The sequence below is a fragment of the Haliotis asinina genome, chromosome 11, assembly GCF_037392515.1.
Source record: "Haliotis asinina isolate JCU_RB_2024 chromosome 11, JCU_Hal_asi_v2, whole genome shotgun sequence".
In the NCBI taxonomy this organism is placed as follows: Eukaryota; Metazoa; Mollusca; class Gastropoda; order Lepetellida; family Haliotidae; genus Haliotis; species Haliotis asinina.
Window position 1 is genome coordinate 13,760,426 of NC_090290.1, and position 27,731 is coordinate 13,788,156.

Here is a 27,731-nt window from a genome sequence, read left to right on the forward strand (position 1 = left end):
AACATGAATATTGATCTGTTCAGTTGGGAACCGACGGCATGTGTCAACCAAGCCAGCGAGCCTGACCACCCGATCCTTTTCGTCAAGCTACTGAAGATCATTACTAACCCTGGCCTCTATACGGGCTGTGAATCACTTGACTGTGAACAGAATTTCCCATCTGTATGACTGGAGTAGTCAGGTGTATAATTGTAATAATGATTGTTATTAACTGATGATTGTATGTATATGTATAACCATAAACCTAATGATAGGTCTATGAGCGTAATGACAATCAGTTCTGAGAAATCTCCTCGGGACATTTGTAACTGGGAGTGGTCGAGTGTAACACAGCTAACCCGCGATCGAGGGGGTCAGACTGCCATGACTGTAGTCACGCACGTCACGAGCGGAAACAACTAGATTATTTTACTTACTGAAGTATATGTACGGATGTGATACATTATAGTTAATATAGTCACTAGTGGGTCATCGTCAAGGTGGAGATGGCCAGAGACTGTACTAAATAAGGTATCATCGAACAGATGCTTTAGCTGGAAGAAGCCAGACAACAGACGCAGACCAGACAACAACACAAACCCACGCAGCAGAGGGGTCCGTGGTGACAACCCAGAGCACTGTATTGGAAAATCATTGTGTGTGGACTATATGTATGTGCATGAGTGAGTGGGTTTTAGTTTGCGCCGCACTCAGCAATATTCACGCTATATGGTGGAGGGCTCTAAGTAACCGAGTCTGGGCCAGACAATCCAGTGACCAACAACATGAGCATCAAGCTGCACCTTTGGGAACCGATGACGAGTCAACCAAGTCAGCGAGCCTGACCATCCGATACAGTTAGTCGCCTCTTACGACAAGCATAGTCGCCTTTTATGGCAAGCATTGGTTGCTGAAGGCATATTTCACCCCGGACCTTCACAGGACACACGACTACATAACTACACAATTGTGAAAATACAGCATTCTACCTATAGGATTATAACTTGCCCACAACATCTTGTTCTTTATGAAAGCAAACATTACACGTTGTCCATTAGGATAACTACCCCGTATGAACAGTATGAACGTGTATATAAGTACCGACATGTAATCATGTACAATATATGTGACCCTGGTGTACAGAAACAAAAATGAAAAACAAAACCCACAAAAACGGTACCTCTTTAATAAAACCAGGGTCCCCAAACATCGAAAACGTGTTGCTGTGTCACTTCTTTCAGCTGGAGATGATGTGGATTCGGTTTTCGGGTGACTGCATTTTCATGTTGAGACAACTGAGTGAGAGCTAAACAAGGGAGAGAATTCATGGGGCGTGCACGTGTGTTGTCGCCACATTAATGGCCAAAATGCCTTGGACTCGTTAATCATCTCCCGTATCCACGAGACTCCCCGAGTCTCTGGGTTCGTGTCGTGACTGATAAGATGGACACACACTGTTCAGTATGTGCCTCGAGAATGTAAGAACATGTTTAATCATCTCCGAATATCAACAAGGAACGGTTGTTTCATTGTTGAATGAACTCAAACATTGTATTATTTTCATAAAACAGTGTGTTATCATCAACCATTGTATTATCGTCAAATATTCTATTATCAACGAACATTGCACCATCCTCAGCCGCCATATAATTGGAATATTGCTGAGTGGCGCGTAAAACTAAAGTCACTCACTTTTTCCAACCATTGTACTATCCTCAAACATTGTATTATCACCGAACATGGTAGTATAATCAGATATTGTATTATCATTTACTATTGCATTATCCTCAAACAATGTATTATCATGAAACACGGACATTGTAACAACTGCAACGCCCTGAACATGTTTAGATTTATATTTTTGTAGAAACATAACCTACTAAACACGTGTGTAATACATCTGAGCTGTAATATACTCTCCGATAACCACAGGCGAGCGAGGTCGCCGTACACTGTACACGCTGGCAGCATGGGGAATGTCGCACAGCCACTGCACACACGAGGAAAACGTACAAGTAAGACTCGATATTTTCTATGCTAACTTTGTTAACGTGTTATTACTATGAACGCACAGGAAGGTGGGGTCGCCAGGGATACATCCGGGCCCCGTCGTGTCGTGGATACTACTGCCGTGTGTCGTCATGGATACGAGAGCGATGATTATGACCCATTCATTTTGTAATATATTTATTATATACAATTCGTTTGGACTTCTAACTACACCGAGCTAACATAGTTTGAAGGTTCCATGGAAACATATTCATGTCTAACCCTTCCAAACACCTACACACATTAGGTATTTAATCAATCTCATTAAAACAAGATCCTAAAACTAGGACGTTTTGAAAATGAGAATGGTTTTAAATAACACTTGAGCTAAATAATAAAACTGTGAGAGCAGGTGAATATGTCGTGATCATGGAGGCACGCCAGGCCATAGTACAGAGCGTTCTACTGGAGAATAAACCTGTCACGTGGCGACCTTGGGGGAAACAGAGAGGGTCCGTCATGACAGGTGTAACACCTAAGATAGCTTTTTTTTTTAAAACCAGACCGCCTGGCAAGAATTACTCTCTGCATGTAAACATTAGGAATGTGTATAGTACTTTCTATAATATTGTACAATGGCGCTAAAAGACGTCTGTGTGAATGCGCATGCGTGCGTGTATCTGCGTGTATGTGCGTGTGAATTATATAGAATATTTACATAGTGATTGTTGACAAAAATATATCCAGCTACATTCTCTTCCCACAGAGGTTACTTGTCATATCTTCCTACGAAGGAAGATATGACAAGTAACCACTGTGGGAAGAGACTTGTCCAACTACTGCTATACCGAATTAGAGTTGGTGGTCCGTTTGGTTCGATATATCCGTAGTTTACTGTTAAGTTCGAAAACGAGAATGTCCGTCGTTGCTGCATGGTGGGGTGTACTGGCGAAACTGGTGCAGGGTTCGACTCTATGCATGGTACAGTGTGTACCGCCGGAATCCGTCTGTCTCTTGGTTGAAGCAGTCACATTTTTATACGGCGTCATGAAGATAAGAGCTTTTGTCCCCAAACTAGATAAATATAGATCAATACATGTAAGACCCCGGGTACCGTCAGAGGCCAACACCATTCACCATGCACCTTTGTCCTTGGACCAGTTGTACGATAAGTATGGTACAACACTTGTGTGCGGCAGTTGTATACATACAAGCAGTGCGTTATGGTTGAGTAACTGATACTTTCTGTTGTCACGTCTATGAAAACATTCTGTTATTCTCTATCTGTTAGTCACGTCGTATATAGCATGATCATGCATTTGTCATGCAAATTGGGTTACAATGCTCAGACAAGCTGGGGAAAGTGGTGAGATTGACACACGCTGACTGGCACTGGAGTGAGTGGGTGAGTGAGTGAGCGAGCGAGGGGGTTGGTTTTGAGTGAGTGGGTTGGGTTTTAAACCGCTTTTAGCTGAGTCACTCGATGAAATTCGTTGATGTCATGAAAAGAGAAACAGGTAATATTTATATTAAAGGCCACAAGCAACGTAAAACACAACTTGGCAGATTCTGATACTTCGGTATGCACTTACCGAAACAAATCATCAAAAATGCCATTTCAACCGACAACGGTGAAACAAAAAAGCGATGAAAAAAAGCCACCCCTTGATTACATACCTATTTCAGCCATCGCAGATAATCGCATTTACAGATAAAACTTACGATAACGTTGTGAACTTGAGATTATGTCATTTAAATGGACCAAGGAATCGATGGCCAGTCGATCGTGACCAGGCTATACGTGGCACGGACGTGATTTGACCAGCGAGAACTACAAACAGCCGTAAAGACAGATACATGCATTGCACCTTGGCTCCGTTGGCTTTAGAGATACTGGTCACGGATTAAGTCCGATGCTCTTTATCACTGTGACCCTTGACAGGTTTAACATTGTGGAATATGGTCAGTTGGTCTGTAAATATCCAGTATTCAGTAACACATACCCTTATGAAATAGTGGTAAAAACAACTTTGTCCATGTTCATAATATTGATCAACTTAAAAAAAATCAAACACGAGATTTATATTGTTTATATGTTGTTTCAAAACGAAAATAAAAACCAGTAATAACCCTGAAAGAAACACATAAACTACCGGTCCAAAGAATGCGTTTCACAGACGCTATCATTTATTATTAATATACGATAATTATATAGCGGACATATCCAGGCATCTAGCAGACATGCTCAATGCACTGGTATTTTCCCCTCGAACACTGGGTTTCAGTCTCAACTCCCCGGGAGCACACAACTCTTGCAGCCACCAGAGTTATTTTGGCTTTCTAATTCTTAGGGACCCGTGAAGGTCAGTGGTAGAATAGGCCTTCAGTAACCTATGCTTGCCATGAAAGGCGACTATGCTTGTCGGAAGTGGAGACTAACGGGATCGGGTGGTCAGGCTTGCTGACTTGGTTGACACATGTCATCGGTTCCCAGTTGCGCAGATCGATGCTCATGCTGTTGATCACTGGATTGTCTGGTCCAGACTCAATTATTTACAGACCGCCACCATATAGCTGGAATACTGCTGAGTGTGGCGTAAAACTGAACTCACTCACTCACTTCTAACTCTTACTAGGTACCTATTGCCAGCAGGGTGGACTGGCACACTTGGTCACAGTACATTGTGCAACATCTGTATATGCACCAACAGAAACATGCCATGTATATACGCAATTAAATCAAACAAAATTGTTTTCGCCATATTGCGAAACGTTGAATACGTTTTTACAAACACACGCTGGCACAGTTCTTGAACTCAAGAAATGTTCATTCGGCCGAGCGGTCAGGCGTGAAGAACGCTGCACCAGTGTTCGGGAGATGAAGAGGGGTTAGCGTTGTGTGACGCGCCGTCCTCGACTACCCCTCATAACAAAGCATGTCACCTCGGAGCATACACTCTCGCATTCACTATATGTTATGTATAAATATGTGGTTACAATGAAGATAAATTACTCCACTAATTTGAGGGAACGAACTGCAAACCTTATGCAAATGAAATGCTCGAGGATCGTGCTGATAAGCGTGTGCATGTTGGTGTAAAACACGGGTACTGACATACTTAAGTACTTTACACCAACACGGGGGTGTTGCCATACTCTCGCTTAAATATACATGTACACTGAAAGTCAAAAGAAACGTTGCTGGTGTTTGTGTAGACGTCCAATAGCTTCTTGTCGTTGATCTCTCGTTAACAGCCAAAGCTGCTGCATTCCGATCGTCATACAAGCCGTCAATTTATGCCTGCCTGCCTGCATGCATGCATGCATGGTGAACATGCATCTTGTGTCCATTTGTGCGAACTCTTCCCTTTCCACAAACAAAAATATTTCTAACCTCAATCTTAAAAATACTTTATTGGGTGAAAACAGGCTATACGGCCTATATTCATATTTTCCTCAAAGCTGAATTCTGTTGTATATTAAAACAAATAGTTTCAATACTTCATTAATGTCATTTCAAATATTATGACGGGTGTTTTTGGTTTTTTTGGGTTTTTTTTTTTTGCATTTCAGTATATAAATCTCAAGGTCTCTCGTCGCTCTACTGCTTCGCTATGCGGACATAAAAAGATAGTTCACAGAGAATATGCAGACTCCAGTACGGCGTCATGAACGTGTACGACTTAGGCACTTAAACAATTCACTTTTGATTCACGGGAGCACATCCGAATGTTTAACTTCATGTTACACATGCACGAGACTGCCACACTGTCTATGTACAGACTTGGTTACTTTAAACAAGGAGATACACACAGATTTCTGACAAAGATCAGTTGTCCTGTCAATATACGTCAATTCTTGCGTCCCTGTTAGAAGTACATCGATGGCGTACACGTGGAATTTCATCAAGTCATGGAAATGAGTAAGCCTTATATTTATGGTTCAGTAGAGTTTTTTAATGGCACCTGCTATCAAAATAAGTCAAAACAATATCTGTAAGCTGTTCATAACAAAAACTAATATCGTTTGTTCGAGTATCACACGCTCCCAACCAACACGCAAGAGTTCAGACTGTGCATCTGCTTTTTTTTTTGACGTATATGGCTGAAATATTGCCAGTCTAGTCTAGACCATTTCGTCTTGAATGTTCTTTAAATGACCATTGAAATTTGCGTGAAAATGAAGTGTGCACGACGAGGTAACCGATTGCTTCAGCGCACTGTCACGAAACTAGTCTAATAGAACCGGTGCAAAGATAACTGTGAACTTCGTGAGAGGATTACTACTCTCACAGGAAAACTATGCTCTCTAAAATGACCATTTACGAACTGTATAGTACAAGGTAACAGAAACTTGACTACGTGATAAATAAATGCTACATGTTCAGTTGGTTTTTTATTTCAAATTATCGCGAAGAAAGGTTGCATAGTATACCACGGTAACTATTCATGTTGAACACCGGCATGTTTATTGGTTAACAAGAAAGCTCCTAACAGCGATTATCAAACACTAGAAAAATATTGCGGAGGAGGTAATAGTTACACGCGCTGCTGTGGAATAGTTATCCCCATCTGTCATCGGGTCATGTGCATTGCTGACTAGAATGGGCGCGTCATTGACTCTGTGATACGAGTTTTTCCGTGAGATTTGGTAAGTCGTTGGAGAATCCACTCTTTGGTGTTGTGAAATGAATTTAGAGATAAATTCCATTTACGAGTGTTGTCATTGTGACAAGAGTGCCATGTCACCGCGACAGTTAGCAAGGTGTTGTTGAAATACAATTTGATTGAAGCGACAATTTATCACGAGTGCATGTTTGTTTCAGCAGCGCTGTACAGCACAAAGTCACATTTTCTTTTGCGACTAATTAAATATTGAGCTAAAATTTGTGGAATAGGTTCCAAAAATACCACAAGAGTCTTCACCTTTTCCGTAGCATATATCATGCAGTTACTTAACTGTGAGGTCTTCACACACAGATAGGCAGTTCATCCCAGTACCGTAGGGTGTTAAGCTGAAACAGACACACACACACATCGTCAGTGTAAAACATCACCATTTAGAAACAATAATGACGACACATATGATTTCTGCCATGAACCTATTCATTGAGACAGTTACGCATACTTATATTCATATACTGTTGATGTGTGTTACTGCTGACTTGAAAGTGGCCAAAATTAGCATTATTAAGAATATCTTTCAAGTTGTTTTAACATCTTTTGTGAAAAGCAGATTGAATCACCTTTAGAATTCAGCACTGTCACTAATTTGTTCTTATGAGGATAGTCTCAGTCAGAGGTCAAATGCCACTGAGACAGGCTAACAGTACATTACATAATAGTGAAATTCTGATATGAATATCAGAATAGTGGTTGGTGGGATGAATAATGTGGGTTTACCCCACGTTCAAGGCTACTTCACTTTGTATGGCAACTTGTGACAATAGGTCTTGATAGGCTTGACAGATAGTGTTGGAAATTGGTTAAAATCTCATAATTGATGATTGGTTCATTTAAATTAACGAATCAATCAGCAGAAATAATTGGTTAGTGTCATTTGTCAATTTTTCGTGATTATGTTTGTTCATGCACAAAAATTAATAGTTCTTTCTTTTTTGGGGCACAAAATGCATTTTCAGATTTAAGTGGTGACTAGCATGTTAGGAACATACATTTCCTGGAGTTTTTCAGATAAATTCAGTCATGACTTGGAATGAGCTTGTAGTGCTTATAAAATTAACAAACAAACACAATATTGTTAATGTGAACAAGTGTTCCAAAATTGTGTTCGATTATGAGAAAACATGACTGCTTATTTGTTTAGTCCTTGCGACCACTTTTCAGTTATTTCAATTAATGACAACACCACTACTCATGATTGATGAGTGGGTCATTACAACCCATCAATCATTGAAAATAATGATTGGTTAGCATCATTTATCATGTTTCCTGGTATGTTTATATAGAACTCCAGGTGTGCTTTTGGACATATGGATATGATATCTATACAATCATAAATGCCTGAAGGATGGTATAAATCCAGCTGGGGTCCATGGTGGTCCTGAGCATATTTTTATGTTGTATTGTCCTAATTTGAAATGCTATATTAGAGATATATGCTGGTTTTACTTCTTATTACTGTGATATACTAGTTGCATTACTGTCCTTTGTAGACAAGCTTTTAAAATTTAAGCATTTTTTAAGTAACAATATGGCTGAAATATTGCAGTTGTGACTTTAAACTTGAACTCTCTCAATCGTTACCAATGTGTGCTGTAAGAAATATTATGCACCTTAGTTTGTATCCGTTTTGGTGTAATACAAGATACTAAGATGGTTTTTTAATGATATAACAGCTATGTCTTCACTCTGTTAGTTTGGGTTAATTTAAAACCTTGTTCTCATCATGTTGTTTCACTTTCACGCCTCAAATAGCTCAAACACAGCATTTGCTTATTAATTCAACTAACAGTCCTTAAATTAAGGGATTTTATTCTGTTTGTAGGAGCATTTGGAAGCTAATGACACTTACTTACAATTTTCAATTTGCTTACGGAAAGCAGTTATTTGATTCTACAATATTAATAGATGGGCCAATTAGTGGTGGGTTAACAAACCAATACATGTTTGGTAGTCTATCTCTGTTGCACAATTAAATTGCCTTTAGAATTATTCAAGAATTTTTTAATTGTGATTATTTAGACATGGAAAAGCTTCAGGTTTGACTGGCTTGATCTGATGTGATACGCAACATGATTTAATGTTTTGGAAGAATACACATTGTTATTTTAACTAAGCGTAAACATAAATGTTTAGTTCTTTTTTCATACCTTGGCATTTATTTTTCCTGCATATTGCAACTTTTCTACAGTGTATTTTACCCAAATACACAACTTATCTGGAGCTCTGTTTATTGTTGCACCAAAATATATAACCTGTAAAGGTCCAGGTTAGAATATTTGCTCTCATTAACCTATGCTTGTCATAACGTGAGGCGACTAACAGGATCGAGTAATCAGGCTCAGTGACTTGGTTGTCACATCATCAGTTTGCATTTCGATGCTCATGCTGTTAATCACTGGATTGTCTGGTCCACACTGGATTCTTTACAGACCGCAGACACTAAATGCAGACAGAGACTAAACCAACTATATGAAAAATATAAAAAGCTGTCATCCATAAAACTCTTGCCTTTAAAAATATCGTTTATGCAAACAAATGTCCCAAATTTGTTTGTGGTTGATTATTATAAAGTATGAAAACACTTTGTAAAACATTTATTTTTCTATCCTTTTATTGTTAGTTAATGTCTTGAAACCCTGACATTTCATCACAGTTTCTAAACATAGATGCATTGTTGTCAGATTCATATCAGCCTCCCAAAAGAATTTTTTTATGTCTTTGAGAGACAGTCTAGTATTGTGATGTGACCCAGCTATTTGATCTGACAATCTTGTGGCAGAAACAGCAGTCATTTAAGTGAGCATGAGGTTTGGTTGTTGTTTAACACTGCACTATATTTGAGCTATAGTATATGGCAGCACTTGTTTACATCTGTAATTTTTGTGTTAAGACCAGACAATCCAGTGATCAACAGCACAAGCATCAGTCTATGCTTGTGAGAGACATATACATGTCTCAGCCAAGTCAGCGAACCTTATTTACACTGGTGCAACCTAATATTACAAAGTGCAACCTAGTCATTAGTCTAACTTGCACCAAGTGCAAGTAAATGTTTGAGTGGGTAAACAGCTGAGAAAAAAACCCATCTAAATTTCTTTCATTACATATTGTAATGAAAGCAGTGTATCTGGAATTTGACTGGTGCTATTAAGGTTTTATCTTAGGTTGCACCTTGTGCAAGTAGGTTAACATCTCTAAAACCGAGCCCTGAATTTACTGATGATTCTTATAACAAGTATTGGTTACTGATAATCAATTCAAACCCGGATCTATATGGATGAAGAACTACTTTATTAAATTGATGGTCTGGTATAGATTGAAGCAAGTGATGTACAGGGTAGTGTAAGGCGGCATATGTACAAATATGAAGTAGTGTGTTTACAGTAGCAGAGAGGCCTGTTCAGTATACACTCTAGAAGATCTAAGGTAACTCAGAGACTTTCAAATTCTTTCCGAATGACGACTTGTTTAAAGTGGTTTATCTTATTTGTAAGATAAGTTCTTTGAGTGGCATTTAAAAGTTAGCACAATTAGAGTTCTATGGATATACACAGATGTAAGATGATGTTTAGGGGATCAGATGATGTAAGCCTATCATGCTCGAGCCGAAATGATTTTTGACGTTTGGTAGATGTTTGGAAGTGTAACAAAGGTCCAGCCTGTGTGAGTTGCCTTGCAGTATGCTGTGGCAGGTAGTTTTCATCTCCCTCTACCAGCTCTTGATGGAAGCGAAGTTGGTTGTCTAACAATTCTCCTTGATAAAGGATTGTACCAGTAAGATAATGATCTTAGTTGTTCAGAGGCTTTTCAGAGGATGATGTATGTTCATTAATTCTCAGAATGTCAGCTGCCTTGTCTAGGGGTACATCAGTGACAGATTGACCATATCTTAGTTGATTTTGGTGCCTGGTTGCAGAATATCAGGGTTCTGTTTGCAGAACTAGTTGTGTGCCTAGTTGTGATTTTATCACACCCTGTTCTTGAGCTAACGGAATGATGTTGAATGTTTCTGTTCTTTTCATGATATTGAGTGTTTCTGTTGTTTTCAAGGAATGGCGTATAGTGATGATGAAAACACACCCTTAGCAAGGAATGTCCCAGGAATTGTGGGTAATGGGAACATCAACTCAAGAGACACATCCAGTTACGAGGAGCTGTTTAAGGACAGTGAGCCCTGTCCCACGTGCCGAGGTCTTGGACGGGTCACTAAAGGTCAGTTTTCTAAGCTTCTCGTTTGAACTGTGTTCCTCCATCATTGTGATCACATAGCAAGTTGTTCTCTGGTCACAAGGGGCCCATGGGTTGATCTATCCTTCATATTTGCTTATTTTCCTTGAGCAGAAAGTGTGAGGAGAACACACACTAACATAGAGTGTACATGAACCCATGGGCCCATAGGGACCAGTGAACTATGTATTTATCTAACTGAACACCTCAATGTTAATTTTGAATTATATGAAGCACATCTATAAATCTTTTTGCAGCCATTGCTAGATTTTGCGGGCAAGAAAAACAGATTTAGAGTTATCTCCCTTACATTGATTTGCCATCACAAAACATCAGTAATTTCCATACATAATACATGATTCAATGTTATTCTAGATAAGAAATCGTTATCACAAAGTACCATTGAGTTCCACAGTTGAGGGAGTCAGCTAGTGCTCTGTTCAGCGAGTCTTTAGATTATCTCATAAACTCCATTTTCCTTCCATACTGCTTCCAAATAAGGCTTGGTTGTGTTCATATCAAATAGACCTGTATTTTGTTTCATGCTATTACGTCATGTGAAAGACATGCAACATATTAACTTTGCGAAATGGATGCTGTGCTAATATACAACATTATTACCTACATGGTGAAACATAACCACTATCATATATATCACATGGACGTGAACACATGCATATCACTTTTGCCAAGCAACCATTTTTTCTGTATTTTGTTGTCTCTGAATATGTTGTGTCTGAATGTGACATCAATAAAGAGGGCCGTCACACTTGGTTGCCGTGTATTACTGCACCAATGTATACTGGATAATAAAGATACAGTGTCATATGGCTTGTACTAAACTAATTTTATGATTAGATCCAGAAGCTTGTTGTGGCGACAGCCTTATGTTTGAAGTATATTAGTGTAGTCTTGCAGCTTTCGTAATCAATGCAAGTGAACTCTCAAATGTCAGAATTATGTCGGAATGTCTTGACTCAGACCTGTTTCCTGAATATAGAAACGTTAGAAACTGCCAGGGAGTCAGTATGTTCAGGCAAGAAGATGCATGTGTCTCTGTTTTAGGTGCAGTCAGCCTTGAAGAAAATGTCCCATTCAGAAACGTCTGATAGAATAAAGTCACCTGTGTTCATAGAGAACCAACCAAAGCACATATTTTATCTTAACTCATGCATAAATGTCGCTGTCCGATTGGCTGAGTGCACTTCAATAATTTTCAGTGTACCCCGTGTACAAGCAAGGTGCATAATAGCACCGCTGTTAATAGCAAAACGTTTGGTACATTGTGGTAGTTACTTTTTTCACTCGAATAACATTAAATGACAGAAATTACTGATGTTTTGCGAATGGAAATCAATGGAAGGGAGATAACTCTGAATTTGTTTTCCTTGTGTCTTCTGCAAAATGTAATTCAACAGGTACAGTGTGCTGCACTTGAAACTAGTGTCAGGAATCAGAAACCAAATAGACTGTCGAACTTGTGGTGAAAGGTTATCGATTATCTTGAAACGTTGGTATTCAGTGAATATTACAGCTATATCTAGCGTAGTAGACACAAGCTCACACCTTCTGTTGTGATGATGTGAGAAATACAGCAAATCATCAACTTTCTTGTGTATGTTAGTCAACCGTGATGACAAATGAAAAATACATGGATGTCGACTTCTTTGTAATATAGCGTTGGCATTCAGACACGTACACCTTTGTGTGTATCGCTACTAAATACTATTCAAAGACTTGATAGATGATGATGATGATGATGATGATTATGATGATTATATTTTTTCAGAGCAAAAGGGTGAGCTTGTGGCATTAATTCCCCTCAAGGACAAAAGACTGAAGCCAAGACGAACGTAAGCAAGCAAATTTCCTTTGAGTTGCAGAATATGTTTTCTATCAAATTAATCAACCCAGATCAAATGTACCATTGAGGCAAGCATGTTGTTCATGTAAATTTTGTTTGGTACAGTCAGATCAACTGACAATGATATTTGTTGTTGTCCACACAAACGTAATAAACTCTACTGAAAGTGAAGCTGAGAAATGATTTCAGATGAGTAGTTGGTGACATAGGCAGGGTTCCAGTCTACGTAAGCTTAGGCTCATCATTACACAGTACACTACTACACTGAGTCTAACAAACCCCAGTAGGTCACCTTAGCTAAACTTTTGAATTGAAGAATCAGAAAGTAGCTTACCAAATTGCAAAAGGTAACATTCGCACGTATTGTTTGAACTTTTACCTCGAAAACGTTTGTACTCAAACGATTCCAAACGCTTTTTTCCATACAATTGCGTCTGAGTGATCATACACGTGGAGGACGCCAATTTTCGCGACAGCGCGTAAACAGTTACTGAAGTAGCATATTTTGTCATTATTCCAGTATGCCGTCTTGCAGAAATATAACCTAATAGTAACTCCAAAGTGTATATACTCCTGGTCAAATATCAGTGTCGTATGCAATTTTCATTTGTTGAGAGATCAGTGTCAGCAACCTGGGAAGAGAGAAGCTCTGCCAAACTCTAAACATTAGTCATTGCCTGATTGGTTAAATCCTTTGCACAGGATCATGTTAAATTGGATGGTCATTATTGCTTAAAGGTTAGCTGACGGGACCTTCTACTAGGGACTCAGTTTGGTAGTGTAGCAAACAATACTTAGCCAGAGTTTACTTAGACTGATAGGGTTGATCTATCATTCAAAGTCCAGGGATTTTCGATTGAGGACACAGGAACAGCCCTCAGTCACCCTGGCATGTAATGTTTTACACAGTCATGTGCTTTTATTCTGTGAACAAACACAAGCTGGTAATTTGATATCAATTTTAATTGTTTCCATATCAATATCGGGCTCTTTCACATTGGTATTGATTTCTGAGTGTATATTTGTACCATGTATTGCATCTGCTGTGATATGGCTCCAACATCTGTTAGTGGCTGTATTGAAGTTGAATGTTTTTGTCATTTACAGTTTCTGATTGTAGTTTAGTACCATCGCAATGAAATGAGAATTAGATGGTCTACTGACTGATAACAGCCCGTAGCCATTGCTTCTGTGGGTATCCTGATATTTATAAAACCTTCAAGCGTATGCTGAGTGTTGTAACTTTGAAGTTTATGCTTAGCACTGTAGCCTTGAAGTTCATGCTCTGTAGCCTTGAAGTTCATGCACTGTAGCCTTGAAGTTCATGCTCTGTAGCCTTGAAGTTCATGCTCTGTAGCCTTGAAGTTCATGCACTGTAGCCTTGAAGTTCATGCTCTGTAGCCTTGAAGTTCATGCTCTGTAGCCTTGAAGTTCATGCACTGTAGCCTTGAAGTTCATGCTCTGTAGCCTTGAAGTTCATGCACTGTAGCCTTGAAGTTCATGCTCTGTAGCCTTGAAGTTCATGCTCTGTAGCCTTGAAGTTCATGCACTGTAGCCTTGAAGTTCATGCACTGTAGCCTTGAAGTTCATGCACTGTAGCCTTGAAGTTCATGCTCTGTAGCCTTGAAGTTCATGCTCTGTAGCCTTGAAGTTCATGCACTGTAGCCTTGAAGTTCATGCTCTGTAGCCTTGAAGTTCATGCTCTGTAGCCTTGAAGTTTATGCCCAATAGCCTTGAAGTTTCTGCTAATTGCTCTAACCTGGAAGTTTATTCTCAGTAGCCTTGAAGTTTCTGCTAATTGCTCTAACCTGGAAGTTTATTCTCAGTAGCCTTGAAGTTTCTGCTAATTGCTCTAACCTGGAAGTTTATTCTTAGTAGCCTGGAAGTTTATGCAAAGTGCTCAAACATGGAAGGTTATTCAGAGTGTTGTAGCCTTGAAGTTTACTTTCAGTGTTGTGGCACTGAAGTTTATGCTCAGTGTGGTAGCCTGAAAGTTTATGCTCAGTGCCTAGAAATTTATGCTGAGTAGCCTTGAAGTTTATGCTCAGTGTGGAAACCTTGAAGTTTATGTTCAGTGTGGTAGCCTTGAAGTTTATGTTCAGTGTGTAGCTTAGAAATTTATGATCAGAGTGGAAGCTTTGAAGTTTATGCTCAGTGTGGTAGCCTGAAAGTAAACTTCAAGGCATTGTTTCCTGATAGAGATGTGGCGTTACTGAAAAGTCACAATATGCTATGTATTGTGGTATCTTGAAACGATACAAAACGATTTGATGCACATCATGATGTACTATCTCTACTGGTAAACACATATAAGATGATCCACAACCTGACAAATGACTCTAATTTGCATACTTGGGAACGTCCCACAGAATGATCCACTTGAAACAAGAGGTTGTTTGATAAATATCGAGAAGTTCATTTTCCCTATGCGTTTCACGCATGAATTGTTATAGCACACTCGATTTGGGAACAGGTACAATCCCAACGAATTGAATCAACACAATATACTGAGCAAATATGTTTAGGACCACCGATCCATTTCACGAAGCAAATGACATTTTCTTGTTTTTTTTTAAACAAAATTGTTGAATATCTAAAATGCTTGTCAATGCCCCTATCATCTGTGTGTCTTCGTCTTAACTAAAGGTTAGCGTGGAATATCAGTATCTTATGCCTGATATTGCAGTCTTATCATTCGAAGGAATATGGGGTGTTGATTTAATGTCACAGTTAGCATGTATTGCACATGCATAATCATCAAGCTACCTGTAGCAGCCAAGTGTACTCGCCCAATTCGTTGTACCGCCTCTCTTGTCACAAAGGCGTTTAGTACGCAGGATCATCTAATATGTGTCTAGCAGTAGTTATTCTCTTTAATAATGTATATTTTTATGTCAAGTAACAGTGTAAATTTTGTCACAATTGTCAATTTCTAGTGAAAATTAGCAATTTCTAGTGAAAATTAGCAATTTCAATGTCAACAATACACATCATGATACGAAAAACTTATTGATATATTTATCGTCCGGTAAAGTATCATGATTATCGATACTACAATATATTGTCACAGCTCTATAGCATAAAATGTCACCATTACCTCAATATATGTAGCTCTTTGACAGTAGCATAGCATGCTCTGTTTATGTTCACCGATATGTGTATTATTCAGTGTAAACATAGAAAGATTTCAAAGCCAGAATCTTGAGTGACACGCTGTAGTCCCTTCTACTTCAGAGTCCAGTATGTGGTGCTGGCCATTGTGCTATGTGCTGTCGTCGCTGCACTCATCCTGTTCTTCCTGTATCCACGAGACGTGAACGTCGGCAGCAGTCGAAATCTCCTCAGTCCAATCAGTTTATATGTGGACCAGAAGAAGGTCTTTGCCAATCTCACCATAGTTGTGAGTAGTATTTTAGCTTGCTGTTCACACGAACTGTGGTTAATGGTGTAGTAGTATGTAGGGGTGGATCCTGTTGTGGTAGATGGGGTAGATCCTGTAGTGGTGTATGGGGTGGATCCTGTTGTGGTATATGGGATGGGTCCTGCAGTGGTGAGATTTGGATCCTGTAGTGGTAGATGGGGTGGATCCAGTAGTGTGGTGGGTGAGGTGGATCCTGTAGTGGGAAGGAATGGATCCTGCTGTAGTGAGGGTGGAGGTGAGTGGAACCTGTAGTGATGGGCATGGTAGATGGCGTAGTATTGGGTGGGATGGTTTCCTAGTATATTTATGGATTAAACCTGGCATCATGATACATAGATTGAATCTGGTGTCATGATTTATACGTTAAATGATATATTAAATCTGGCATCATCTTTTACAGATTAAAGTTACCATCATGATTGATAATCCAGATTCAGTCTCTGATTCATCGATTGCGCATGTCACATGGACTGTGCGTGACTTAAGTCTGCCTGAACTATCAACATGTTAAGCCCATATTTCTTGTCTGTTCAGAACACCTACAACTTCACCAACAACAACTATTTCCCTGTCGAGGTGACGGGGGCGCAGATGGTGTCACTGTACGACAACAAACAGATCACTATGGCCAAAAACAAAACCAGTGTCGACCTCCCCACTCGTGGAACAGGGAGATATGACATTGTTATGAATTTGATATTTGAAAAGGAAAATGACTGGGATTTCCTGGTGTAAGTTTCTTATGTTTGTTTTTACTTTGTAGTCAAGGAAACATGTTGTCACAGAGACATCTGTCAAGTAACACTGGACCCAAATCACATCTGTAGACAAATGGTGTCAGTGATGGACAGTCTAACCTTACACCACATCCTTTGTACATATCTTGACCTTTGGTGTAATGTGGTGTCCAATTTGGTGTCTACTGTTGTGATATTGCTGGAATATTGCTAAAAGCAGCATAAAACTAAACCCACTCAGTCACTCTACATGTCTAGGTGTTATTTTTAGTGTATAATACATATTTAGAGTATTTTCTAGTCTGTCAAGCAATATTTCAATTTTTATTGAAGTATAAAGCATATATATTGCGTATACTCCTGATTGTATCCTACTAATTACTTGATATGAACTTTGGTATCAACTTGTATCTGCACATGGATTTTAAGTTGCAAGAATATACTGAGATTATTATGAAAAATAATTTCATGTTGCAGGCGTTTCTGTGAAGATGCAAGGCCATGGGTGCACAATCTCCCAATAACGTTTGAGTAAGTTGTCATGGAAACCAAACAGGTTCTCTTCCACTTGCTTGACATCTTCAAAATGTCTGTATTCATTTCCTGAGTTTATGTTTAGTTTTCCTTTCCACTGAACATTTGGTGAGAGTGTGTGATACCTGCTTGGTGATGTTGTTACCTTGAAAGATAGATAGCAGTGAAGTACCCTTGTAGTTAAGGTGGTAACTTGTCACGTCGAACACCCAGGTTTGATTCCCATCATGGACACAATGTGTGAAGCCTGTTTCTGGTGTCCCCCACCATAATATGGCTGGAATATTTCTAAAAGTGGCATAAAACTAAACTCAAACACCTTGGAAGATATCACAACTATGAAGTAGCTGTGTACCCTTGAAGATTTGGTTTAGAATTGGTCTTCAGCAACCCATGCTTATAATAAGAGGTGACTCATGCTCATGAGGTCATATACTGGACTTTCTGATCTGGACTTGATTATTTACAGGCCTTGCCAGCATACAGCTAGCAAGTTGCAGACCGTTGTGTTGAACAGTAAACATGATTTACTATGCTGAGTTACTTCCCTTTCCTTGGCCATTATATGATGAGAGTTACATAAATTAGTAATGGCCTCTTTAGGCCATCTTGGGCTAGTTAGACCAAGTGTACAAAATATCAAAACCTGCATTGCCTCTAGATTTCAAAGTATTGCAAATCAATAATAGTGATTTGAATCTATGGTTGTTTGTTATCCCCTGCAACAATGAAGTTGAGGGGTATTGAAGGTGGATATAGAAACAAGTTCCTTCTGTACATCCATCCTTTGTCTGAAGCATATCTCATAAACTTTTAACCAAACTTGTCAAGCACAGTCCTTTTCTGGATTAGACCCAGATATGAATCTTAGTTTTTGTGGTTTCCATGGAAACATAACTTAGACTGTGACTATGTCATCTTGTCCGGAGCAGATCTGCCAAACTATGCATGGTAGCTTCATCTGTCAAGCATGATCCCTAGATGTGACTTTTGGGGCTTTGGCCCAGATATGAATTTAACTTTTCATGGTTTCCATGGAAACATGATTTAGGCTGTTGCTTTATTTTTCTTGTCCAGAGGAGATCTCCTAAACCATACATGCTGGCTTCATCAAACTGTTCACTATTTCTTCACCAAACTTGCCACATGGTGCCTTTTGGTAGATTTGGATTTCTGAATCAAACATATAGTTGATGCCTCGTCTGTCTGTTCGTCAGTATTTTTATTTCTTTTTTCCTGTTTTTCTAGATTAACAGCTAACTATAGTTACCTTGGCCACATCGAGCAGACAACACTGACCACTTTCCAACCTGTCTCCTGCTCTAACGCCACCGAGGTGTGATCCAGAGAGCCTCCATGTGAATTCAGCCAACAAATAACTGGGGAGTTTGGGGCTACCAGACACAAGTCATCTGGGCCCATGAACAAATAAGTGAAACTCAAGTGTTGTCCAGCAAAAGAGGCACCATGTTGCTTTGTCAATTGTTGTTGACTCATCTAGACTCTGTAGTCATCTTAGCCTTCTTCCCTTTAGCCTGTGAGAGTGATACACTTTGACACAGTGTATTGTTGATAACACTCTCTGCTACATCAAGTGAGATATCATCACATAGATTCTTATAGGCTTAACAACACAAGATTTCTTGAATCAGAAGAAAAAGTATAATTTGGTATTTTTTCATATATGTATGGCATTGTTTAGACATCGGAATGGAAACATACAAAGTGAGGTAACTCTATATGTAACAAGTATCGCCCCTTCAAAACATTTTCCATTATATCTTTGTGTAATACCAGTGGTATGATATCTAGAGGTAGCATTTCACTGTCTTATTGACCTTTTAGAACACTGAACATTCATTCTGAAGGCTTATCTTTAACCAGGTAATGAAGACTACAACCAATTGATAAGAAAAGTATGTTCATTGACCAGTCACTTGTCAGTTATTGTTGGCATTGAGGTGTCTTGCTGTTTGAGGGATTGTACATAATTTATGGCTCGGCGGGATGATGATGATATTTATGGAGAAGCATGTACTAACTCCACTAAAACTTCAGTACCTAAATATAACTGAGTGTCCCCCCTGCACATCATGTACAAAATCGGTAAACCCACCAATATTTTTTGCGCATAACTTTTAAACAGTTTTATGTGCAAAATTGATCTAATATAATGTTGTACTGCGGGGGTATATAGTCGACGCCTCGTCTGTCTGTCCGCCCGTTCATTCTTCCATCCATAATCATTTTGTTTCCTGGACATAACTGAAAAACCGTTCAATATTTTTTAGACCAAAGTTGATAGATACAGTAATCTGAACCTATGGTTGTGCCTTTTGCTATTTACAGATTTGGGGCATTTTTGTTTTGTTTGTTTTCCATGGAACATTTTGGTGTTAGTCAAATGGTGGGGTGGGTTTGTTTGAGCAGAACTCAAAAACTGTTCAATATTTTTCTGCAAAACTCGGTAGATATATCAGTCAGAACCCAAAGTGGTGCCTTTTGGTATTTACAGGTTATTGTGATTTCTTAATTTCTCGGTTTCCATGGAAACATTTCTGACTTAGTCTCAAAATGGAGGGATGGGCTTCATTTCTGGAGCGGAACTCCAAAACCGTTCAATATCCTTTTACAAAACTTGTTAGATATATCATTCAGAAACTGAAGTGGTGCCTTTTGGTATGTACAGGTTTTTGTGATTTCTTATTTTCTCGGTTTCAATGGAAACAATTCGGACTTAGTCTCAAATTGACAGGTGTGTTTCATTTCCGGGGTACAACTCAAAGACTTCCTAATATCCGTCAGTAAAACTTGGTAGTATTTGTGGCAGACCCCAAAGTGGTGCCTTTTGCTATTTACAGTTTTTTGTGGTTTATCATTTTCTGGGTTTTTAATGGAAACGATTCGGACTTAGTTGCAAAATGGATGCATGGGTTTCGTTTCCGGAGCACAACTCGATAACCATTTCATATCTTTCAACAGATCTTGGCAGATATATGAGACAGATCTTGAAATGGTGACTTTTGCTGATTACAAATGGCATTTATATTTTTCATGAATTCCATGGAAAAGATTCGAACTTAGTCTAAAAATACAATAAGTAACTGTCAGATGATTTGTCCTTTCAAACATGTGGGGGCCGGGGGGATATGTCATTATCTGATGACTCTTGTTTCTAATCTATAAAGACCGCCACCATATAGCTGGAATATTGATGAGTGCGGCGTTAAACTGAACTCACCCACTCACTCTTAATCTATAAAAAATAGAGCAGTAGTTAATATGAGGATAACTTTCAAAATTTCGTCAGAGAATGAAACAAGCCACTTTATGGATGACAACATCATGTTTATTGCATAGACTGACATGTTGATGTAGGTTCTTACATCGTCATAAAGCTAAAACTGAATACAACTAGATGATGAGAAGTATATGTACATAGTATGTTTTGACAAACATATTTATTGCATAGAGTGACATGTTAATGTAGGTTCTTACATCGTCATAAAGCTAAAACTGAATACAACTAGATGATGAGAAGTATATGTACATAGTATGTTTTGACAAACATGTTTATTGCATAGAGTGACATGTTGATGTAGGTTCTTACATCGTCATAAAGCTAAAACTGAATACAACTAGATGATGAGAAGTATATGTACATAGTATGTTTTGACAAACATGTTTATTGCATAGAGTGACATGTTGATGTAGGTTCTTACATCGTCATGAGGCTAAAACTGAATACAACTAGATGATGAGAAGTATATGTACATAGTATGGTCTGACAAACAGCGGATTAACATTAACAACGACATATAAGATAATTGAGTAACAACTGTTGGAGACTAGCAACAACAAATGACACTGGTGATGAAGCCAATAAACAAGTGGATTAAGTTGTAATAACAAGCTGATTGGGTACTTGTTTTACTGGCTTGCTCAAAGAAGAAAGCAAGGCCATAAATGTGTTTTTCATTTCGGAGTTGGATAAATCTCACTACTGCTATATGTACCCCTCGACACTCATGATCTGAACTTAACACGTCTAGGCTCCACTAACCTGACTGATATTGATTTAATTGTATCTGAAGGGTAATAAAGATCAGTACATGTTTATGTTTTTATGCCTTCATAAAACAAAACCATATTGAAGTCAGTTCTTAAACAAACCAATGATTTTTGTGTTCTTTGTATGTCATATTATATCTCCAACAGTTCCTTCCCTTTATGATAATAAGAATATTATTCTCAAAGATCTTGAACAACAAGTAGACCTGTTTTCTTCTATGATTTGTATTTTCAGTCATTCCTGTGTTTTACATCTAAGTTTTTGTTTTGTACATTGAGGACAACAGCACATGTATATAGAACACATGTATATATCATACATTGTAAATACTCATAGCATTTTGCAATATTTTTTAAATAATGTTATTGATTAAGAAAAGAAATATGATGTGTGTTGTTTAACTTTGGTTGTTTGGTTATCTTGGCAGAATATCCCCAACACTGGGTGTTGGAGTAGACAACCTAGGATTGGTTAATGTGAGATCTGCCTGCCTTTCATTATACTGAGGACAATCCTCTTGATATCAACCCATGGTTTACTAATGCTGGTTTTACTGCCTACAATGGCGTAGGTTTAACAGTGTTGACTCATGTAAGTCAATACTCGTTCCATGTTATTATTATTTATTATATTATCAAGCAGGTTGTGTTCTCAGTAGTTGTGCTCAAATATTTAAATGGACAATGGGTGCCTGTCTTGTAGGCGTGAATGTTACCGCTCCAACATCAGACCGTCCTGAGTGTGAGACATCTATACAGTCTCTGTCTCGGGGCATGACCAGAACACTCAGCCATGCCGGCACAGGGAATCCTTTTTGATAGGGAAATCCCCCAATGGTTTTGCATGCAGCATTATTGACAGCGCGTGTCTGTGTTATCGACTAAATTAGCAACATCTTGCTGAAATAGACATCTGTTTCAGAACATCCTGGAGGAAATCCCTCCATCAGTTTCAAAACATGGGCATTATTTCCAAGAATATTCATAGTCACTGCTGTGAGTGAAATAATATATGTGATAATTTGTAATCTCCACCCACATGCACGCAAGTAAGTATTATATACTAGTCAAAAGCTATTAAAGAACATCCCTTTTTTCAAGTACCCATGACAAATGAAGGGTAGTATTTGTTCGGAACGTACTGGGCCTTCTTCAACTTTTGACTTGAATATATTGCTACTTTGAGGTGTGTTTCTCTAACGCAGCCACTTGTAAATTATTACCACAATCTTTTACGAAATTAAAGTATTTATTGCAATGGATCTGTTATTTGTTTATATTAAGACCAGACCAATTTTATTTCTTGTTTTACAGATTTTTGTTCTCAGGAAACCGAAAGGTAGGAGGGAATAAAAAATAAAATCAGTCAAATTAATGTACCTAATGATATTAAAATCATTTTACCTCCGGCAATTTATGAAGTGTATATGGAGCAAAACAAACCTTTTCTAGTAAGGTTACACTTTTTGCCAATAAAAAACATATATTTGGATGGGGTCAAATTATTTTTTTTTCTTATTCTTAAAAAAATGCAAGAAATATAATTGGTCTGGCCCAGTGAAATATTAAAAACACATTCCAAGTCTTATTTTCACCTTTATTTCCCACATATTTCAGAAGATCCTCTGAATATATTCCTACATTATGAGGGGCGGTAGGATTGAATTATGGATAGAACCTTTGCTTGCCACATAGTTGCATGTGTGAAGCCCAATTCAGGTTCTCCATACAATTTATTGCTGTAATATTGCTAAGAGCGAAGCAAAACATAATTCTCACTCAGACTTTGTAAGGGTAGATAACTCTCAAAACAGTCAAGACAATACCTGTATCTTGTTCTGAGGATTCTTGTGAGCCGTAATGCCCGCTATAATCAAATATGCATATGAATGACCACATCGTCCGTATTTGATGACTTGTTTACTCTATATCTGACTCACGATTGTCCTGTGTTCGGTTCATTTTGACTCATGATTGCCCTCTACTCGTCTCACTTTGACCAACATTTACCCTATATTCGCCTGACGTTTACTCACGATTGCCCCGTGTTCAGCTCACTGGTCTCATGATTGCCCAAATACAAGCTTCTACTGGCCTTTTCATTGGCCAGAGGAGCCTTTAAAGTTGCCGTTGTGGAATGTTCTTCATTCGCTCTGTAATACCAGGTCAGTGTCATCCAGAGCCCGCGCGAACATGATGACCTGAAACACGACTTCCAATAATGTCCCAAGCATGTTCAATGGAACTGAGATCAAGCGACCTTGCTCATGGACTGTATGTGTGATGTTCATCTAAATAAAATCGTTAATCATTCTTTCTTACACTTAAACATCCATGGGCGTCCATTATCATCCATAAAAGTTACGGCCTGCTTGTTGTCCCAGAGGAATGATTACAGGAAGGTTTACACCAATCAGACGGCATGTGTCAAGTGTGCCACATTCATGCCACCCATTTTGCGTGTTGTTTCTTGGGGTGGTTGTGTTTGGGTGATATCAATGTTATCAGATAAATCAGTTTGATGGTCACTATTCTGTGAATATTTACCCTCTAGTAACAGGCCAGCGAAAATTGCTACCGAGACTAATGAAAGATATCACACTGAAAGTACTTGTTGCTTAATTTATTTGTGAGGAATAATGAAAATTTATCGGAACGCATATCCTGCAGATTATCGAGGATGGACAAAAACTGTTAAGCAAAAAAAACGCTGACAGTGAAAGCCTATCAGGGCGGTGAGTTCCAAAGACTCCGTTATCTGATAAAACGCCCCCGCTAAGCACATTATCATCTTGTGACAATCCAGGTCTCCTTGAAGCTGATACAGAACGGGTTTTGTAGCGACTTTGGGCCATTGGTATATCCAAGGTCAGCATCTTCTATCGTGAGTCTCAAGAACTATCTAAGCAGTGGTCGTAAGAGGAGACTAAAGGGATCGGGTGGTCAGGCTCGCTGACTTGGTTGACACATGTCATCGGTTCCAAATTGCGCAGGTCGATGCTCATGTTGTTGGTCACTGGATTGTCTGGTCCAGACTCGATTATTTACAGACCGCCGCCATATAGCTGGAATATTGCTGAGTGCGGCGTTAAACTAAGCTAAACTCACTCACTCTGAGCAGTGACATAACTCCACAACACCACAAAGTTAAAGACTTAGCCATCAGCTTTGGATTTAATGTCATCCCTTCTGTGTTCAAGAGTCACCGGGCCGTCATCTTGAGAGGATGGTGCTTCCAAAGGCCATGCAATGGACAATGGACATTGCGCTGAACTTGTGATGCAGTTACAAGATGAGATTAAGTCAAAGGGGCGCGGGAATCTGAGAAACTGTAAGCTCTTCCTTCAGGACAAAGCAAGGGTGGACAAATCAGTCCTTGCTGTGGTTGCTACTCCTTGCTAGTACTTGTGGAGCAGCTGCGAGATGAGATTCTGATTGACGTGTATTTAACATCTCAGTGAAGAGTGCACGTTGGGGGCAGGTTGGATGGGAGCAACACCAGGCAGGTACGGGAGAACATCCAGCTACAGTGAAGTGATGCTCTTGGAGAAGAAAGCAGGATCAACAATGTCTCATGTCCTACAGCTTGTTCAACTTGACCTGAGCTATTCTACATATCCATGACCTGGTAGGACAATTAGTACAAATGGCAGGTCGGGGTAACTGCATTAAATAGGGGAGAAGGGAGGAACTTGGCAGTAGAGAAAATTGAAGCCTCCTTCCACAAAGCGCTATGGTGATCGTAAGTCACTAAGGTACCTTTAGTGCAATGTTAAAGAATGTGAGTTAAAAGGTCACATGCAACGTAAAACACAACTTTGCAGATTCTGGTAGCTTTCGGTATGCACTTACCGAAACAAATCATAAAAAATGCCAATTCAACCTATAAAGTTGAAAAAAAAACGCGATGAAAAAAAAAGCCCGCGAAATCGGAGTGATCGGAGCGCTGGGGAAAACACTGGTTTCAAAAACTGTGCTGCGCTGCGTCCATAACGCATGCGCAGTGAATAGGTTCGCAGAGCTTGAAACAGTATGCATGCTCGGAGTCTGAGGTCGTGAGCAGTAGTCTAATCTTGGTTGTGTACACAAACAAGTAAATAATCTACTCGTTGCGTAAAATAACTTGTTGAGCAGTCTCTGTCACAGAGAAAGCTCAGTGTCTGATTTATTCACACCTATATGTCTGTCTGCCTGTCTGCAAAAGACGACATGCAATACACAGCTACAATCATTGACCACGTGCAATTTGAACTTAACACTTATCAGACTATACGACATAAGTTGATTTATGACTCGTGCATCCGAGTCCCGTGTCTGCCACATTATGTAACTAGGCACATGTAATACACATGACATGTTTTTATGTCTGTGGGTTGCAAACAAACTACATTCATTTTTTTCGGATGACTGGATCTGACGGAAACTGGTGCAAACTCTTGTCAGTTTCAAGTCCTGCTTTGTACTTGGACGAATGGCAGATTCCAGCCACGCAGTAGTTTACCATCTCTACTGACATGATTTTTTATTGGATCGAGCGCAAATTCAGAGAACATGTATTTTCCAAACCCAACATCTCTATATACATTCTTCATGGATAACGATTTCTTTTCGTGTATATGATTTTGTTTGACAACAGTATATGAATCCATACTGAAAACGACGCATCAAGTACACAAAAAGAAGTTGTTATCCATAAAGAATCTTACTTTCTTGTGACTGGCTATACTTCTAAAATGCCCATCAAACAGATCATCTTTCTGTACACACAATGAAAGCTCAGCATATCAGCAAATGAAACAGCCAATCGGAAGCCGTCGTTACACTTGAGTGCATATCCACCCGCTATGACTGGGTTCGGTCTCCCGAGGGCCTCGTTTCGGTTGAAGCAAGCGCAAGTACAAAATATTGCACTTTTGAATCGCGATTGTACGGTTATAATTTTGTTTATTTGTTTTATTACAAGCAGCAATGTATATTACATGTCATGAATAAGTGATAAATGTGTTTTAATTATGTTTTTGGTTGCATGTGACCTTTAAGGTTAACCTTAATTAAGGTTGCTTCGTGAAAGCAGCCCCTGGTTCGGGCACAGTGAGACAGACTGATTACTTGTGTGCATAGTTTCGTTTGTAGGTTGATGGGTTGTTGTTTTCAGTGAAATAAGATTTTTAGTCTCTCTTACAGCTAAGATAGTCGTGAGTTAATGTTTGTGAATGGCTCTTAAAAGTACGACAACCTAAGCACTTGGAGCGCTCCGAGTGAGTTGGGTTTTAGCAATATTCCAGCAATATCACAGCGGGGGACATCAGAAATGGTCTTCACACATTGTACCCATGTGGGAAATCGAACCCGGACCTTCGAACGAACACGTTAACCACTGGGCTATCCCACCGTACAAGGAGTGCATGCTTCGAAAATCTAGGGGATGGTTTATATAAAGACCTTAATTGTCCAAAAACGCATAAAATATCTGACAGGATATATAATTTGAAGTGGCAGGGGCAGTGATCACTCCTCGAAAAAGCCCCCTTAACGTATGCCTCGGCTCGCCACGTGACCAGTATAACCGATATGGCGGCAGCTTATTTTTTAAGATTGAGCCCGGTTTATTTTCGACAGCTGATTACTTTCGCTGAGTGTTGCGACGACTGAACACCTACACGTAGAAGATAAATGTTACTGGTCTCAGTATTCGAACAATAGATTAGTAGTCAAGTTTCAAGTGGGCATGTTAAAGCTCACTGGCTTCAAATCTCGGTACACAGCAAAGAAAGCCTAAATTCTATCGCTAAAACATTCTTTCATATAATCGTTTAATTTTCAGAAGGGAAATATACCTTTAGTTGAAACGTGTTTGCAACTAATAGTGATAGTTTTATAACTCGCTAGGGTGTATTTCAGGTGTGTGAAAAGTATGACATATCGCCGATCTGATCTGATTCGCCATTGAAATACTGTGGGGCGTACATTGTAAAAAATCTAAAACTTCTTTCACATACACCGTTAATTTTTATGAGATGGATATACCACCAGGTGAAAGGTGTTTGCAAGTAATTGTGATAGTTTCCTAATTCAAAAACAAATACTTCATGTTATGATCTACATTGTGTGAAAAATGTGACATGTCGCCGATCTGATCTGATCCGCCATTGATGCGTGGGTGTTATAGTACTAAAACTTCTTTCTTTCTTCATCATAGTATTGTACGAAACTGGAAAGGTGTT

General features: G+C 39.1%; 1 protein-coding gene across 2 annotated transcripts; it reads left to right on the forward strand.

The window, feature by feature from the left end:
- The first annotated feature begins 1,834 nt into the window (after positions 1 to 1,834).
- Positions 1,835 to 22,765, forward strand: LOC137256292 (transmembrane protein 106B-like). 2 transcript variants are annotated; one of them, XM_067794037.1, is made up of 7 exons: positions 1,835 to 1,994; positions 10,704 to 10,865; positions 12,670 to 12,733; positions 15,979 to 16,144; positions 16,700 to 16,896; positions 17,380 to 17,433; positions 18,685 to 22,765. In XM_067794037.1, the coding sequence occupies exons 1-7, from the start codon at positions 1,949 to 1,951 to the stop codon at positions 18,776 to 18,778; spliced, it is 783 nt and encodes a 260-aa protein (XP_067650138.1). In that variant the 5' UTR covers positions 1,835 to 1,948; the 3' UTR covers positions 18,779 to 22,765. The 2 variants fall into 2 exon arrangements, with proteins under 2 accessions (XP_067650138.1, XP_067650139.1); XM_067794038.1 differs by lacking the exon at positions 1,835 to 1,994 and adding an exon at positions 6,509 to 6,618.
- Positions 22,766 to 27,731: the final 4,966 nt, after the last annotated feature.